Genomic DNA, 18,612 nt, shown 5'->3' with positions numbered 1-18,612 from the left:
AGCCCCCTAGCCAATGAGCGTCGGTCCCTTGCATTTGAGTGACAGCTAGCAAGAGCCTGCCCAGCGTTATCCAATGAGGTTGCAGGGCGGGCCCAATGGCTCAGTGGACACCGCAAAGAGAGAGCGAGAGAGAGCAATGACGTGGTGCACATATCTGCACATATGTGACGTAGATCACAATTTTCAGGGACCACTTTTTTATTTAACCTTTATGCCGCCCGGGCAGGGTAGCCTAGTGGTTAGAGCGTTGGACTAGTAACCGAAAGGTTGCAAGTTCGAATCCCCGAGCTGACAAGGTACAAATCTGTCGTTCTGCCCCTGAACAGGCAGTTAACCCACTGTTCCTAGGCCGTCATTGAAAATAAGAATTTGTTCTTAACTGACTTGCCTAGTAAAATAAATAAATAAATAACTAGTGCAACTTTCAGAACTGGCTAAAGAGTATATAAAAGTACCAGAGAATCCCTTTAACAAATGCAGAACAGAGTACAGACTTTAAGGTTACAACATATTACTAAAATGCTTATCATCATCCTCATCACTACATAAACATGATGTGGTTTTACTCAGGCTGCAAGGTTGTTCTGTGTCTATGTGTGTCTGTAAGCATGAGTGCAGGGGGATGGATGTCTGGAGGTCTGTCTTGTTCCCAGACTTTTCCAGTTCTCCAAGCCACATTCCCATGACTGTTGTCATGAATATTCTCCAGGTCCTTCCTTGTGTGTGTGTGTGTGTGTGTGTGTGTGTGTCTCACTATAGCCTAAATGGCTGCCTGGTCTCTCTCACCATGACTTCCATGCGTGCTCTCCTTTCCTCCTCCTGCTTACGGCGCTGCATGTTCTCCAGGTCCTGCCTGGCTTCGTCGAACGACACCAGGAATGTGTCGAAGATCCCAAAGAACTCATCGGGCTGCATGCGATCCTGCTCCTCCCCAAAGTGCTTCAGTGACTTGGTGAACTGCACAAGGAGAGAGAGGAAGGGATGGGGAATGTTGGAATTACACATCTCACCCTAATGAAGGTCAAGTGACGGAAACATAAATGCTGGAAGCATCTGAATCACCAGTGTGCAGTGTGTTTTTTCCTCTATACACCTGTTAGTACTATGCGTGTGAGTTGGATTGGAATTACAGACCTCAAAAGTAAGCCCAAATAAAGTTCACATAATTAGCAATGGTAGTTGGTATCGGCCAATTCGTAAGAGCTGGAACGTTCGGAAAGGGGACGGGACATTTGGCCCATATACTTGCTCGTAACGTTCCAGTCCCGATCCTCGTTCCCTCTCTGCTGCCCTGTAACTGATTCCCTTGCCCATTAAGCCGACATTCCCGACAGCTTGTCAAACATTTGTCCCAAAGTTCAAGCCTGACGTTCCGCTTCCCTTTCCCCCTTGGTGCGAGTTTATATAGCTAAGAATGTAGAATGTTGAGAGGTGGTTGTATGGTGTGGTGGTTAACACGTTGGTCTGATTACCCCAACATTGTAGGTTCAAATCCCAGATTGGATGACCGCATTACCTTCCATGTACATTCTGCTCCCCTTCCCCCCTATGCCCAGCTAGCCTGCCGAATGAATAGCTGGTGTGTACATTCTCCACACAAGCCAACACTGTGACGTCTCTCAAGGCACTACACTGGACTTTGTGCAAACTGGAAACCGCATAAATGTATTGTAGCTGGAGACTTAATAAACGAAATCTGAGGAAAACACTCCCGAAATTCTAACACCACATCTCCTTTGCTACTCGCTGCATGAAAATTCTTGACCATTGCTACTCTCCCTTCTGGGACGGCTATAAGGCCCTCCCCCACCCTTTGGGAAATCTTACCACACCTCCATCCTGCTCCTCTCTGCCTATAGGCAGAAACTTAAACAGGAAGCACCCATGGTAAGGACTGTTCAACGTTGGTCTGAACCAATAGGAATCTATGCTTAAAGATTGTTTTGATCACGCGGACTGGGATATGTTCTGGGCGGCATCTGGGAATAATATCGATGTATACACTGACTCAGTGACTGGGTTCAACAGGAAGTGCCTAGAGGATGTTGTTCCCACTGTGACGATTAGAACTTATCCGCCACACCAAACTGGAAGTCTAGCTTGGAAAGACATTACCGAAGAGCTCTTACTGCTGCTCGATCATCCTATTTTTCTAACTTAATTGAGGAAAATAAGAACAATCCGAAATTCCTTTTTGATACTGTCGCAAAGCTAACTAAAAAGCAGCATTCCCCAAGAAAGGATGACTTTCACTTTAGCAGTGATAAATTCATGAACTTCTTTGAGGAAAAGATTATGATTATTAGAAAGCAAATTACGGACTCCTCTTTAAATCTGCGTATTCCTTCAAAGCTCAGTTGTCCTGAGTCTGCACAACTCTCCCAGGACCTAGGATCAAGAGAGACGCTCAAGTGTTTTAGTAATATATCTCTTGACACAATGATGAAAATAATCATGGCCTCTAAACCTTCAAGCTGCATACTGGACCCTATTCCAACTAAACTACTGAAAGAACTGCTTCCTGTGCTTGGCCCTCCAATGTTGAACATAATAAACGGCTCTCTATCCACCGGATGTGTACCAAACTCACTAAAGTGGCAGTAATAAAGCCTCTCTTGAAAAAGCCAAACCTTGATCCAGAAAATATAAAAAACTATCGGCCTATATCGAATCTTGCATTCCTCTCAATTTTTTTTGAAAAGGCTGTTGCGCAGCAACTTACTGCCTTCCTGAAGACAAACAATGTATACGAAATGCTTCAGTCTGGTTTTAGACCCCATCATAGCACTGAGACGGGCACTTGTGAAGGTGGTAAATTACATTTTAATGGCATCGGACCGAGGCTCTGCATCTGTCCTCGTGCTCCTAGACCTTAGTGCTGCTTTTGATACCATCGATCACCACATTCTTTTGGAGAGATTGGAAACCCAAATTGTCTACACGGACAAGTTCTGGCCTGGTTTAGATCTTATCTGTCGGAAAGATATCAGTTTGTCTCTGTGAATGGTTTGTCCTCTGACAAATCAACTGTAAATTTCGGTGTTCCTCAAGGTTCCGTTTTAGGACCACTATTGTTTTCTCTATATATTTTACCTCTTGGGGATGTTATTCGAAAACATAATGTTAACTTTCACTGCTATGCGGATGACACACAGCTCTACATTTCAATGAAACATGGTGAAGCCCCAAAATTGCCCTTGCTAGAAGCATGTGTTTCAGACATAAGGAAGTGGATGGCTGCAAACTTTCTACTTTTAAACTCGAACAAAACAGAGATGCTTGTTCTAGGTCCCAAGAAACAAAGAGATCTTCTGTTGAATCTGACAATTCATCTTAATGGTTGTACAGTCGTCTCAAATAAAACTGTGAAGGACCTCGGCATTACTCTGGACCCTGATCTCTCTTTTGAAGAACATATCAAGACCATTTCAAGGACAGCTTTTTTCCATCTACGTAACATTGCAAAAATCAGAAACTTTGTGTCCAAAAATGATGCAGAAAAATGTATCCATGCTTTTGTCACTTCTAGGTTAGACTACTGCAATGCTCTACTTTCCGGCTACCCGGATAAAGCACTAAATAAACTTCAGTTGGTGCTAAATACGGCTGCTAGAATCCTGACTAGAACCCAAAAATGTTATCATATTACTCCAGTGCTAGCCTCTCTACACTGGCTTCCTGTCAAAGCAAGGGCTGATTTCAAGGTTTTACTGCTAACCTACAAAGCATTACATGGGCTTGCTCCTACCTATCTCTCTGATTTGGTCCTGCCGTACATACCTACACGTACACTACGGTCACAAGACGCAGGCCTTCTAATTGTCCCTAGAATTTCTAAGCAAACAGCTGGAGGCAGGGCTTTCTCCTATAGAGCTCCATTTTTATGGAACAGTCTGCCTACCCATGTCAGAGACGTAAACTCGGTCTCAACCTTCAAGTCTTTACTGAAGACTCATCTCTTCAGTGGGTCATATGATTGAGTGTAGTCTGGCCCAGGAGTGGGAAGGTGAACGGAAAGGCTCTGGAGCAACGAACCACCCTTGCTGTCTCTGCCTGGCCGGTTCCCCTCTTTCCACTGGGATTCTCTGCCTCTAACCCTATTACAGGGGCTGAGTCACTGGCTTACTGGGGCTCTCTCATGCCGTCCCTGGAAGGGGTGCGTCACCTGAGTGGGTTGATTCACTGATGTGGTCATCCTGTCTGGGTTGGTGCCCCCCCTTGGGTTGTGCCATGGCGGAGATCTTTGTGGGCTATACTCGGCCCTGTCTCAGGATGGTAAGTTGGTGGTTGAAGATATCCCTCTAGTGGTGTGGGGGCTGTGCTTTGGCAAAGTGGGTGGGGTTATATCCTTCCTGTTTGGCCCTGTCCGGGGGTGTCCTCGGATGGGTCCACAGTGTCTCCTGACCCCTCCTGTCTCAGCCTCCAGTATTTATGCTGCAGTAGTTTATGTGTCGGGGGGCTAGGGTCAGTTTGTTATATCTGGAGTACTTCTCCTGTCCTATTCGGTGTCCTGTGTGAATCTAAGTGTGCGTTCTCTAATTCTCTCCTTCTCTCTTTCTTTCTCTCTCTTGGAGGACCTGAGCCCTAGGACCATGCCCCAGGATTACCTGACATGATGACTCCTTACTGTCCCCAGTCCACCTGGCCGTGCTGCTGCTCCAGTTTCAACTGTTCTGCCTTCTTATTATTCGAACATGCTGGTCATTTATGAACATTTGAACATCTTGGCCATGTTCTGTTATAATCTCCACCCGGCACAGCCAGAAGAGGACTGGCCACCCCACATATGCTCTCTCTAATTCTCTCTTTTTTTCTCTCTCTCAGAGGACCTGAGCCCTAGGATCATGCCCCAGGACTACCTGACATTATGACTCCTTGCTGTCCCCAGTCCATCTGACCGTGCTGCTGTTCCAGTTTCAACTGTTCTGCCTTATTATTATACGACCATGCTGGTCATTTATGAACATTTGAACATCTTGGCCATGTTCTGTTATAATCTCCACCCGGCACAGCCAGAAGAGGACTGGCCACCCCACATAGCCTGGTTCCTCTCTAGGTTTCTTCCTAGGTTTTGTCCTTTCTAGGGAGTTTTTCCTAGCCACCGTGCTTCTACACCTGCATTGCTTGCTGTTTGGGGTTTTAGGCTGGGTTTCTGTACAGCACTTTGAGATATCAGCTGATGTACGTAGGGCTATATAAATACATTTGATTTGATTTGATCCAAGCCAGAAACAATGTATAGATGGCAGCATTCACGCAAAACCACGGCATTTAACCACAGCAAGGTGACTGTACACACCCATGTTCCCAAACTAGTCCTGACCCCATTAGTCGACTGGTCGATAGGCTGTTGGTCGGCCAATAATATTTTAGTCAAGCATTTGCACCAAAAAAAAAAAAAGTTTTCACAGCAAAAACAATTACAAAATTGATTGATGCCTGTCTCAGTGGACATTGTGGAGGCAGTGGGGATGGCACACCAGTGTCACTAGTAGTACATTTACCATTAATTACAATAATTTCTAATCTACAATGTTTGCTTGATTACCGTCATTTCTGTTAATGCATTCAATATATTATGATTACAGTCTTTTACAGTTCTCATTGTCGGAGTGGAAACGTTGTTTGCAGAGCGCACAACCTAGGCTTGTGAGAAACAGGTTTTGGTTTATTCCATTCCATTTACTCATTGTGTTTTGTTTGGAGTGCTCCTGTCAATGTTGAGTAAGGACACACACCTGATTAGCAGAGAAGTAGTGCTCTGTGTCCAGTATGATGGAAGTTAGCAAATTATAACGTGTTTTAGCACAGTGACTGGATGTCTATGCTATCATTTGTTATTTGCTATCATGCTATCCACTAGTTCATCTGACTCTGGGGAAGTAGATAAAGGGCCTCATTGACAAAATCCTGAAGTATCCCTTTAATAATGTTTACATACTATACATATATATCTACTGCTGTACAACATTATGGATTATTTTGTGCTTGTTGAGATTTACTGCATTGATTGATGGGAACATAAGCATTTCACTGCACCGATGACATTACTTTATTTAATCATTAGTAAGCACTTCACTGGAATCAGTTTCCCTATCAAAGAAGTGATGTCATCAGAAATAATGCTTTCTATTACTTCAGCCAGCCAGCCAGCCAGCCAGACAGACAGACCCCCATGAATATTGAGGAGCCTGACTGAGTTGCCTACATGTTGACTCATCCTCTCCCCAACACACACATGCAGCTCCGAGGCAAGCGGGTTAGATAGAGCCTGGCCTGGTGCACACAGAGGTTATTTTGTTTTATAGCAGCAAATGGTGCTTCGGCTCAGGCCTTTTCCTGTGACGTTCTAAATGGACCATTTTCCCCCTCCTTTTACAGTGCTCCTTGAACAAATAATTAGGAGTACAGACGTTAACACAGACGAGGCTCTGTGATGGCAATGAGTGCCCTTCCCTCTCTTTTTCTCTCTCTGTCTCTCTTTCTCCCTCCCTCTTTCCATCCTTTACATGCACACATACCACATCAGTCCTCATGGCCATGTGACTCACCGACACACACACACATAATCGAAAAATACTGCAAAACATAGCAACTGCCTTCCCACTCAAACATTCTCATACGCATTCCACTACAACCCTTTGTCCCCTACAGAGTTCAAAAAGCGTTTCTCTCATTCCCTTAGAAGGAGGTTACAGAGGAGACCAACTACATTTCAACAGTAATAAATCTGATAAACAGAGAGAAACAATTTCAACATCGGGGTTCCCTGGCCTGTTCAAGTCAAATCAAATCAAATTGTATTTGTCACATGCAGATGCTATTGCGGGTGTAGCGAAATGCTTGTGTTTCTAGCTCCAACAGTGCAGTAGTATCTAACAATACACACAATCTAAAGTAAAGGAATGGAATTAAAAATATATAAATATTAGTAATCACACAGGATTGGAAAGATGCACAAAGGTTCCTCTCTTCCCTCTCTTACCCACCACCAACTCCTCTCTCTCTCTCCTACTGGTTTGGCAAGAGTATTCTGAATGGGATTGGAGCCATTAATGTTCATGGTTGAGAGGGGACACTACCTTGTCCTTGGCCTACTTCAAGGGGTTGAGAGGTTAACGGTTTCTACCTTGTCCTTGGCCTCGTTCAGAAGGTCTTCTAACTCAGAGAAGCTGAAGCTGGCCACTGTGATGAAGTCCCCCACCACGGGGACAAACTTGTCCCCCCGGTCTGTCGTCCTGCTCTGCTGGTACTGCAGCTCCTGAAGGGGGAGAGAGGGATGTTATCATTCCATTTTCTTTTTCACTCACTTTCTGTTGTTAGTCTTTGTAACATACGCTCTTGTATGCACAGAAAATGTCTTATTCTTTCTCTTAAGTGAGGGAGGTATTACCTAGGAATGTGTGTAGTAAGTAAAGACATCGAGACAGTCGCCAGATGCGCATCACAAGCACACACAGACAGACAGACAGACAGACAGACAGACAGACAGACAGACAGGCGGACACACAAATGATTGACAACTCACCGTCTCTATAGCCTTCAGTCCACTCTTGATGCTGTGCACCTCTTTCTCTAGCTCAGCCAGACTGGTTTAGAAAAGGAAGACATTCAGATGTCAGTTATTATTTAATCCTATCCCACTATGGGTTAAGTATATTGGGGTAATAAGGCATAATCTAATCCTAGATCAACCTCTCCCTTGAGCTCCCATAGAGCAGCACCCTATTTCAAATAGCTTTTGAATGGCACCTCAGGAAAGTGGAGGAGGATAAAGTTGCGTCTAGACACTGATCTAAGGTCAGTGTTGTGTCCGGCTTAATGGTTAGGTTAGGATTCGGTATGAGGTAAACTGATCCTAGATCTGTGTCAAGCAGGCGGTGGTTCTTACTTGACTTTGGCTGCCTCAGGTATGCTGAGCAGGTCCTGCTGGATGTGGAGGATGTCAGGGTAGTTCTTCTCAAAGATCATGATTAGGTAGTGCAACATGGTGATGTTCCTGTTGCAACACACATTAGAATGAATACTGAGAGAACACACATGTCATTGAAACCACTCTCTCACACACAGAAACACACACTTTCTCTCACCCTTACAAACACCCTCTCACACTCACACATCTGCAAATCTCCGCCCACAACCCCTCGCCGTTCGTGCAACCGTTAGTTAACCCCTCGTGTGCCCGCTCTGACCTGTCTATGCTGGACTTGGTGTCTGCGATCTTGTTGAGGGATGACACCTTGAAGCCGTAGGCGTTGCCCCGCTGACCTTTGTTCATGAAGTTGCCGAAGGCCAGGACCACCTCCAGGGTCTGAGTCAACCTCTTACTGCGGACCACCTCCTTAGAGGCACTCAGTATGGCTGAGAGAGAAGGGGGTTGAGGGAGAGCTGTATGTGATAGCTATAACATATAAGACTACATTTAACAATGCTAGACATGAAGTCCATAGTAGATGACGGTTCAACTCCAGCGAGCAAGAGAGAGAGAGAGAGAGAGGGTGGGGGGGAACAATTGCAATGCATCGTGATATAGCTTTCACAAACTGCATTCAACACCGAAAGACATCCTTAGTAGCTAAGGTTTGAACCTCAAACTCCGCTGAGAGAGAACAATTGCAATCTTTTGTAATAGCTATAACATGGTGGAGATCTCAAATGCGTACTCCTTGCGTCCTCTCATCTTCTCCTTCTCAAAACCTATTGGATAAGAAAGCCAGAAGTCCCTCCCCTCTGATGACCTCCTCTAATGGGTTTTGAGAAGGAGACGAGGTGAGAGGACACACGGAGTATGCAATTGAGATCTGCCCATAGACGACATCCATGACGTCTTAGCTGAGTGTTCAACCTCAAACTCCAGCGAGAGAGAGAGAGGGCAAATAACGTGTCATGATAGCTAATACATAGACTACAATCCTTTTGCAAGATGTCCACAGTGCTAAAGGGTACATTCTCAGACGCAAAGGAAGGAGAGAGAGTGTTTCTTTGACTTAAAAGGAACAAAACCACAATACAGATCTACGGAGTACTAGTAGAACAAAAGCCATCCCCATCCTAATCTATCTCTCCCTGGATTGAGAGTTGGCATCACAGAACAGGCCGCATCTCTTCAGAAATCTCTTTCTTCACATTAAAAGGTCAATCTGCAGCTCAAACAACATAGGCAGTTATCCCGCCACTGTTTTGGTAAATAGCTGAAAAAAAACTAAGACAGAACGCAATTAATACAGTAACATGAGTGGAGTTCAGGAGGGTGCAAATTTGTTCCAGATAGAAGTGTCTCCTCCATAGCAGAGATGACCTATCTGACAGAGGAGGATGTATATTCTACATGTCGTATTTATATCTGAATGTTTGGTAGCATTGAACCCCATACACGACACAGGTCAGGTGGAGCCAATGTGGTGGTCGGGATACTTGAAATGAGACAACATCATCCTCTGCCTATCTCTTCCCCCTGGGAACTGAAGTCCCTGGCTGGATGGATGTAAAAAAAAAATGTTTAAAATCCATATGGTTATTATTATAGTCCGTTCTCTTGCGAGGAAGCTAGTAAAACACTGGCTTGAAGCTAAACTTTTTGGTTGGAATTAAAGGCTAGACACACAATATGTAGCTCCTATAAAGTCAGTTGATGGACTGAACGTCCTGGGTGGGCCTTGGAAAACAGTAAGACTACTTAAGGACTTCATAATACATTCATAAGAAGTACATAAGCAGTTCATAGATGCTTCATAGACGTCAACAATCTGACCCCTTGATGTTTCCTTTATTCCCATCTACTTCCGACAATGACAATTGTGAACGGAGCAAAATCAGGTTTAGTGAAAAGGTACAGAATAACCTTTTCACACTGTCAGAACCACCTACTGTACTGCAAAGAGTGATATTTATTTTTAAAAGCCATTGTCAAAATACACCAAATCACCAAATACTTCCAGACGCCACTGCTGCTTGATGATACCTGTGCTTTTTTATTTATATCTGTAATAATTTGATTGGTAATTTAATATGGTAATTTAATATGGTAATTTAATATGGTAATTTAATATATTAAGCAGACATTCTGTGAAATATAGACATCGTCAATAGTTACATGACTGAATCCTACTTGTACAGTATCTGCCTCATTCCATTCCAGAACCCACAAACTGTCCTCATCCTGCATGGGCGTCATGGAGAAGTTCTGAAATAAATCCCACTGAGAGTGTATAAGGGCTGCTTATTTCCTATCAAAAGTTGGCTCTGAGGTTATGATAGGATTACTTGTCATATCTTATTCAAATGTTATTAAAGTGTGCATGTCTTAATGTCATAAGCCTGAGTAGAAACCTCTAAGGTAACTTTTAAAACAAGCACACACATACAAGGTCACATTCTCACACACGCACGCACAGTCAAATCACAGGCAAATACACACACACACATTCTCACTCACAAATGCACGAGCACACATATGCGCATGTGTGTACTGCATGCCGTTTGCTGGAAACCTTTACCCATGCAGCACTTAGAAGGGAACAGCGGTGTTTATGAGAATGCCTCTCCCCTCTCAAAAATTGCCAGCTTTCCAAAACAGCCTCCCTGGTAACTTCACTCTTTATTTCAACTGGAGAAAAGAAAAATCCACAAACGGTCCAAACACACACATGGGCATGCACACAAGTTCACCTGCACACACACACACATACCGAACACACACATGCTCACAAACACAAAAAGCTCAGAGAAATGCTTTGCTAGATGTCTAATTAACAAACTTATTGACAATGCCTCTCCTCCTACTAGATCTTTCTCTTCATTGTGGTTTCACCACAGATAACTAGGGCCTTTTCATTTATAATAGTCTGTGATGACTAGTCTCCTCACATTTCCTCTGCTATTTCAGTTCATCTATAGGAGCCTTTTCAAGAACATTCAATGTACCCAAATGAAAAAAAGTGAAGCCAAATGAAGAGATGCTCTTTGGCAGAGGCTTTTGTCTATAGCAACTTATCAGTGAGTGCATACATTTTCGTATGGGTGGGTCCCAGAGGGAATCAAACCCATTACCCTAGGGCCATACACTTACTAACTGAGCCACACAGGACCACAAGGCCCGAGTGTCTTTGACTAGCTATCGTACCTTCCACCTTGGGCTTGGTTTCCGCCAGGCGCTCTGCAAACTTCTTCTTGAAGTACAGGGCCTGAAGTCTCTGCTGGTAGTGGTCAATTCTAGAGGTGGGATTAAAGAGGGGATGAAAGGGATAGAGAGAAAAAACACACAAAAAAAAGAGCTAGGAGTTAGTGTTGTCCCCGGGGAGAATAATTTCAAAACGAGAAAAAAAAGCATGCTCCCTTCAAAGAATATCCTTGCAACATTTTCCTGGAGCTAACGCTGCAGATAGCAATACTTGGGTGATTTGAAAAGTCATAGTCAAATCGATCAATAATATAATAATACTTTTAGCAAAAATGTTTATCTTCAATTTACAATCTGTAGAAACTATGAGAATAGAAAGTTCATAACTTTTGTGAAGCATCACAGCACAGTTGAAAAAAATAGATGGCAAATAGAAATCCAATACAGATGGTATTATGACATATAGATGGGAGGGGTTGAAGGGTGGGACTAATAACAACAAGATAACTAATGTCAAATATACTGTCTGTAAAACGTATTTACTGTAGGTTCAGAACTTTTGTGAAATAGCACAGTTAAAAATATAAGGCAAATAGAATCTCATTGGAAATGGGGTGTTATCAAAATGGCGAAGCTCACCTGCTCATCTCGAAGAGGAAGCGGTCAGCACGGGCCATGCGCTCCAGCTCGTGTTTGTGCTCTTCCAGGAGGTCAATGTCACTCTTTTCAGGGACAAACTTCAGCAGCTACACAAGCACAAACCCAGGAGGAACTCGAATCAAAACCCACGTTTTCTTATATTGCATCTAAGAAATGTCAATGTAGTTAGCAATACACGATTGATTACTTGAATTTGCATCCCTGCATTCGTATCATCATTTGTGTAATTTTACTGGTTTAGAATAGTTCTGGTTCATCCCCAAATACACATGTTATTTTTCTGAAGGCCACAGCTTTTGTGTGTGAAAATGACAGATTGAGCTAATGGGAGTAATCCTTATAGACGGATGATGGTCAATTGAGATGATTGCCCATCAAAAAACGCACAATATGTCTGCCTTTGTGCTGTAACCACTTTTGCATAAAACAAGTTGACGTGAGTTTAACTTTTGACTGACAAAATTGATTCATGTATATATGATTTTATCCATGTTCATGCATCTGTGTGGCCATAGTTTAATCTACAGTTATGTACAGTACCAGTCAAAAGTTTGTATATAACTACTCATGCAATGTTTTTTCTTTATTCTTTACTATTTTCTACATTGTAGAATAATAGTGAAGACATCAAAACTATTAAATAACAAACAAGTCAAAAAATATATCATATTTTAGATTCTTCAAAGTAGCCACCCTTTGCCTTGATGACAGCTTTGCACACTCTTGGCATTCTCTCAACCAGTTTCATGAGAAATGGTTTTCCAACAGTCTTGAAGGAGTTCCCAGATATGCTGAGCACTTGTTGGCTGCTTTTCTTCACTCTGCAGTCCAACTCATCCAAAACCATCTCAACTGGGTTGATGTTGGGTGATAGTGGAGGCCAGGTCATCTGATGCAGCACTCCATCCCTCTCCTTTTTTGTCAAATAGCTCTTACACAGCCTGAAGGTGCGTTTTGGTTCATTGTCCTGTTGAAAAACAAATGATAGTCCCACTAAGCGCAAACCAGATGGGATGGCGTATCGCTGCAGAATGCTGTGGTAGCCATGCTGGTTAAGTGTGCCTTAAATTCTAAATAAATCAGTGACAGTGTCACCAGCAAAGCATTCCCACACCATCACACCTCCTCCTTCATGCTTCACGGTGGGAACCACACATGCAGAGATCATCCGTTCACCTACTCCGCATCTCACAAAGACATGGCGGTTAGAAGCAAAAATCTCAAATTTGGACTTATCAGACTAAAGGACAAATAACCGCCAGTCTAATGTCCATTGCTCGTGTTTCTTGGCCCAAGCAAGTCTCTTCTTATTATTGGTGTCAGTTAGTAGTGGCTTCTTTGCAGCAATTCAACCATGAAGGCCTGATTCACTCCATCTCCTCTGAACAGTTGATGTTGAGATGTGTCTGTTACTTGAACTCTGTGAAGCATTTATTTGGGATGCAATTTCAGAGGCTGGTAACTCTAATGAACTTATCCTCTGCAGCAGAGGTAACTCTGGGTCTTCCTTTCCTGTGGTGGACCGCATGACAGCCAGTTTCATCATAGAGCTTGATGGTTTTTGCGACTGCACTTGAAGAAACTGAGTTATTTTTCTTTCCGGATTGACTGACAATTTGTGTTAAAGGAATCATGGACTGTCATTTCTCTTTGCTTATTTGAGCTGTTCTTGCCATAATATGGACTTGGTCTTTTACCAAATAGGGCCATCTTCTATATACCACCCCTACCTTTTCACAAGACAACTGATTGTCTCAAACGCATTAAGGAAAGAAATTCCACAAATGAACTTTTAACATGGCACACCTGTTAATTGAAATGCATTCCAAGTGACTAACTCATGAAGCTGGTTGAGAGAATGCCAAGAGTGTGCAAAGCAGTCATCAAGGCAAAGGGTGGCTACTTTGAAGAATCTCTAATATATTTTGATTTGTTTAACACTTTTTTTCTGAAAATAGTAAAAATAAAGAAATCCCCTGGAATGAGTAGGTGTCTCCAAACTTTTGAATGGTACTGTATACAGGTAAATATCTTAAGTCTGATATTTTGAGTTATACTTAAGTAGATACCAAAACGATTCTCCACCCTTCTTCCAAAGTGTGCACTTGCACACATCCAGTAAAGGATTTAAAAGCATAGGATGGGTGTGAGCATTGGTTGGAAAGAGTTTCCACCAGTGTTAAATCTATGACAGGGAGTGTGCATGTGCACACTTCAGATAAGAGGGGAGAATCGGGATGTAGCCAGAAAGTGGCTTAATTCTCACGTGGTCTACTTTATTGTTGTGCCCGAAGCAAAGCATTAACCTGATTTTCTTTGTTGATGTGTATGCACGCCGCAAGACTCACTTTGCATAAAAGTCTGCCCGGCAGAAGGAATTATTTATCTCTTTCCTCTGTGACTATGGGTTCTTTCTTTAAACAGCCACAAGCTAACAGCCACCAAATATTGAGTTGATTTGACATTTAAAGAAACTTGAGGATAGGGGGCAGTATTTTCACTTTGGATGAATTGCGTGCCCATAGTGAACTGCATCAAACTCTGTCCTAGATTGATAATATATGCATATTATTATTACTATTGGATAGAAAACACTCTGAAGTTTCTAAAACTGTTTGAATTATGTCTGTGAGTATAACAGAACTCATAGGGCAGGCAATCTTCCAAACAAGAAGTGAAATTCTTTCCCAACAAGATATGGATCTGGAAGCACTTCCTACACCTTCCACTAGATGTCCTCATTCAGTAGAAAGTGTAATGGAGCATTTTCTGTGAACTTTGAACGAATGGGAGGGGAAATAGTCAGTGTCCCGACAGAATGCCATTTTCCTGTGGCGCATTTCTCTGTGAGTGCTACCGCTGTTCCATTTGGCCCCAGATGAAAACGTATGATCCGGTTGGAACGTTATTGGATATATATGATAATAACATCCTGAAGATTGATTCTCTACTTATTTTGACCAGTTTATTCGACCTGGAATATATCTTTTGGAAGTTTTCGTGCGAGTTATCTTGGACCAGCAGACAGTTTTTGGGCACGTGAGCTGAAAGTGATAGCAAATGCAGCTACTTGGACACTAGTATTGGACATTATGGAACAAAAAAACGATTTATTGTGGAACTAGGACTCCTTGCACTACATTCTGATGAAAGATCATCAAAGGTAAGGGAATATTTATGTTGTCATTTCGTATTTTTGTTGACTCCAACATGGCGGTTACGTCTGAGCACCGTCTTAGATTATTGCAATGTTAGCCTTTTTCCGTAACGTTTAAAAAAAATCTGACACAGCGGTTGCATTAAGAACCAGTGTATATTTAATTATATGAAGAACATGTATCTTTAGTCAAAGTTTATGATGAGTATTTCTGTTATCTGGCGTAGCTTTCTATAATTCCTCCGGATATTTTGGAGGAATTTCTGAACATGGCGTCAATGTAAACCGGGATTTATGGATATAAAAATGCACATTATCGAACAAAACATAAATGTACTGTGTAACATGTCATATGACTGTCATCTGATGAAGATTTTCAAAAGGTTAGTGATTCATTTTATCTCTAATCCTGCTTTTGTGATTTTATCTTTGGCTGGAAAAAAATGGCTGCGTTTTTTCTTTGATTTGGTGGTGGTCTAACATAAATATATGTTGTGTTTTCGCTGTAAAACATTTTAAAATTCGGACATGATGGGTAGATATACAAGATGTTTATCTTTCATTTGAGGTATTGGACTTGTTAATGTGTGAAAGTTAAATATTTCTAAAGAATATTTTTGAAATCCCTGCGCCACCTTTTCAGCTGAACGGGGGGGGGGGGGGGGGGGGGTGGGGGGGTGGGGTGGAGTTCCCTGAGGGGAACAGAAAAAACTGCCCCAACAGAAAAAACAAACCATGGATTACAGTTTCTCCTGGTCACTGGTCTACATGGGTGAGGAACCATTTAACATTAAATTGTAAAATGATGAACTACCCTTTTAATAATCATAATAATAATTCATTAAACTTATTTTCATAATAGAAATCTCATTGTGCTTCTTAACCAAAAACGAACAAACAAACAAGCAATATATAATGACAGGTCAGGTCAACCAATAGGGGCTTTGAATGCTGCATCTTCTGGAGAGGGTCAGTAAATTATTGTGATGGAGTCTGCTGATGATCTGGGGGGGTCATATTTTTGGATAAATAAAATACTAAAAATCACCAGGAATTCATCTCTAAATGAATTTAATTTAGGAAATCCATTCCCAAGTATTCACACAAATAACAAAAGAGATGTGTAAGACATGAAAGGATTGTTTTTAATTGATTTTTTATTGAGGATAAATTACCTGCTCCAGCATGTCCTTGGCTAGCTCTTCCCGCTCGTCCATCTCTAGAATGGCCCTCTTGATCTCCTCGTTGCTCATTTTTAACCTGCGAGGACAGACCAACAGAGAGATTTAGTTAGCAATGATGAGAGAGATTTAGTTAGCAATGATGATACAAACTGCAAAATGCAGGGAGGCAGGAGGGATACTGTATCTACAATATATGTGACTTAACTGCCTCAGCTCGCTTATGTCTTCTGTTTACTGTGTTTTAATTAATATTTTTAAATGTAATTTGTACCCACAGTTTAGCTTGTACAATGCCTTGTTGAAGAACAGTAAAACAAACTCTCTCTCTTCACAAGGCAACAGTAAACATGTCATCCCCCATGAATGATGCAGCTCCCAACTTGGGCCAATGTGTGTACTTTTGTAAATGCCGGATCTCTATGTCAAAATGCATTAATGGAAAGGTGGATTCCTAGTGAGTTGTACAACTGAAATCCTTTAACTGAAATGTGTCTTCCACATTTATCCCATCCCCTCTGAATCAGAGAGGTGCGGGGGGCTGCCTTAATCGACATCCACGTCTTCGGCTCCCAGTGTGTTAACTGCCTTGCAGAATGACAGATTTTTACCTTGTCAGTTCTGGGATTCGATCCAGCAACCTTTCAGTTACTGGCCCAACACTAACTACTAGCCTACCTGCATTATTCACCTAAGGTTTGCCAAAATCCGGCCAGTGGTGTCTGAGATATCACGTGTGACGTACGTACTAAAGTACATCCAGACAGAGACAGATCCATAGTCCCCTTCTCAATTTCATGGGTGGGGGACAATTAGCACTGTAGAAGCTAACCAACCATTTGCAAACAAACACACAGTGGTGCCATGTTTCCAATCAATGTGGGTTCATATTGAAAAGTCAATATAGCTTATCCCCACCAGGCAATGTGTTACACAATGCAAACTGTTGGGTTCTGAGAGTATGAAAATATACTTATTCATGTCACTGATGGAGTGCTGAGGTTTAGAGGGTCTACACCAGAACTTACGGGTTATAGGAGGAAGGTATATCATGTGTGCAGCTAAGCTTGGAATGTGCTGAGTGCAGGGATGCGATTACATGTGGCAGGCATTGATAAGTGGAGACGGGTGGAGATCTTAGAAACTAACAATGTCACTGAGGGAGAGAGGGTCATGTATACTGTTTACATTATGTCAGGATATGTTATTGTTAGCCATCAGGGATACTATGGGAGGAGAAGAGACACACTCTGGAATCTATAACCATGACAGCCTTGAGCTGGGGAAGAGTGAGCACTTTGGGGAAGAGGTCAGGTTAGATGAAGTGAGGAAGAACATATATCACTAAGGTTCTGTCTAGCAACAGGGATGCATTGGCTGTTAAGTTGTGGAGGAGAAGACTCAGCCTAGGAGAAAGGGTTAAATATCAGTGCTTGTGTGAAATGTTTTTTGTCTGAATTACAGCTGTATCGATCCTTTGGGAAGAATTAAACTTGGTTAAGCTTCTTAAGTGTCCGTGAGTTATTTACTCAAAATTAGAACCTAACAAAACAAAGCACTTCACATTAAATAGCCTGTCAAAATGAGTTCGCCATGCACAGTAAATTGGTTGTGCTCAAATACTAGCATATCAACCTATCCGTTCAACTAGGTTATAACATAACCAAAGGATTGACTAATGAAAAACCAACAGTACAACAGTACAACAGTCCAACAGTACAAGCAACACAATCACTCCAATGTACTGTAGTACCGTAGGGTAACTTCCATACATTGTACTGCTTTACCAGACCATACTCGACCTCGAGAGTCGCAGAGTTGATCAATGCCCACTGCATTGGGTTTGGATCGATGACACTCTCTGGCAGTACACAGTACACAACAAAGCCCTACTGACTACAGACTGACCTCATTTGGAAATGGTTGGGCCTGTGTATGTACCCACTAGTTTTTAGGCAATGGCATTGGCGGCATCCTAAATGGGACCCTTAGGCCTATAGAGCTCCGGTCAAAAGCAATGCACAACATAGGGAATAGGGTGCCATTTGGGACGTAGGCAATGACAGTGACCTGAGCTCCAGGGCATGTGGGGGCTCTAAAATCCTGTCTATTGATCTGTGAAGTGGGACAAGACTCTCAATCATCTCTCTTAGGGCACTAAAGTATACAAATGGCCATATTGTGAATTGGGGGAGAAGTTAGCTCCTTGGAAGTGACAAAAATTGATCCCAGTCAAGATGTTATGTGACTGGACATCCCCGAGGAGAAGTTATACTGTTTGTCTAGTTTTAGACATTTATCATTTCAGTCATGCTTATAACTGTGATTCCCCAATTACTTCAACAAATCAGCAAAGAGGAATGTCATGTTTTTCAAATCACACATCCTTGGCTCCAGTTTAAAAATCCCTGCTCTTCTAAATGACTACTATGCCATATAATTGCATTTCCTGAACAGATCTCCTCCTCCTTGAGGAGTCCATTAAAAATACACTG

The 18,612-nt window shown here is 42.4% G+C and overlaps 1 protein-coding gene across 3 annotated transcripts in view; it reads right to left on the bottom strand.

Moving 5' to 3' along the window:
• Positions 1–18,612, bottom strand: part of daam2 (dishevelled associated activator of morphogenesis 2) — a 275,857-nt gene that overhangs the window by 1,513 nt on the left and 255,732 nt on the right. For all 3 annotated transcript variants that reach the window (XM_031830538.1, XM_020489369.2, XM_031830539.1), the window contains 8 exons: positions 16,112–16,196; positions 11,759–11,865; positions 11,123–11,211; positions 8,193–8,361; positions 7,892–7,999; positions 7,529–7,589; positions 7,130–7,261; positions 787–957 (listed from right to left, as the gene is read on the bottom strand). In XM_031830538.1, the coding sequence (XP_031686398.1) occupies positions 787–957; positions 7,130–7,261; positions 7,529–7,589; positions 7,892–7,999; positions 8,193–8,361; positions 11,123–11,211; positions 11,759–11,865; positions 16,112–16,196 (922 nt within the window). The remainder of the gene's footprint in view (positions 1–786; positions 958–7,129; positions 7,262–7,528; positions 7,590–7,891; positions 8,000–8,192; positions 8,362–11,122; positions 11,212–11,758; positions 11,866–16,111; positions 16,197–18,612) is intronic.

The sequence above is a fragment of the Oncorhynchus kisutch genome, linkage group LG8 (assembly GCF_002021735.2).
Source record: "Oncorhynchus kisutch isolate 150728-3 linkage group LG8, Okis_V2, whole genome shotgun sequence".
NCBI classification, from domain to species: domain Eukaryota; kingdom Metazoa; phylum Chordata; class Actinopteri; order Salmoniformes; family Salmonidae; genus Oncorhynchus; species Oncorhynchus kisutch.
The sequence above is the reverse complement of the archived record's forward strand: the minus strand, read 5'-3'. Positions and strand labels throughout refer to the sequence as shown.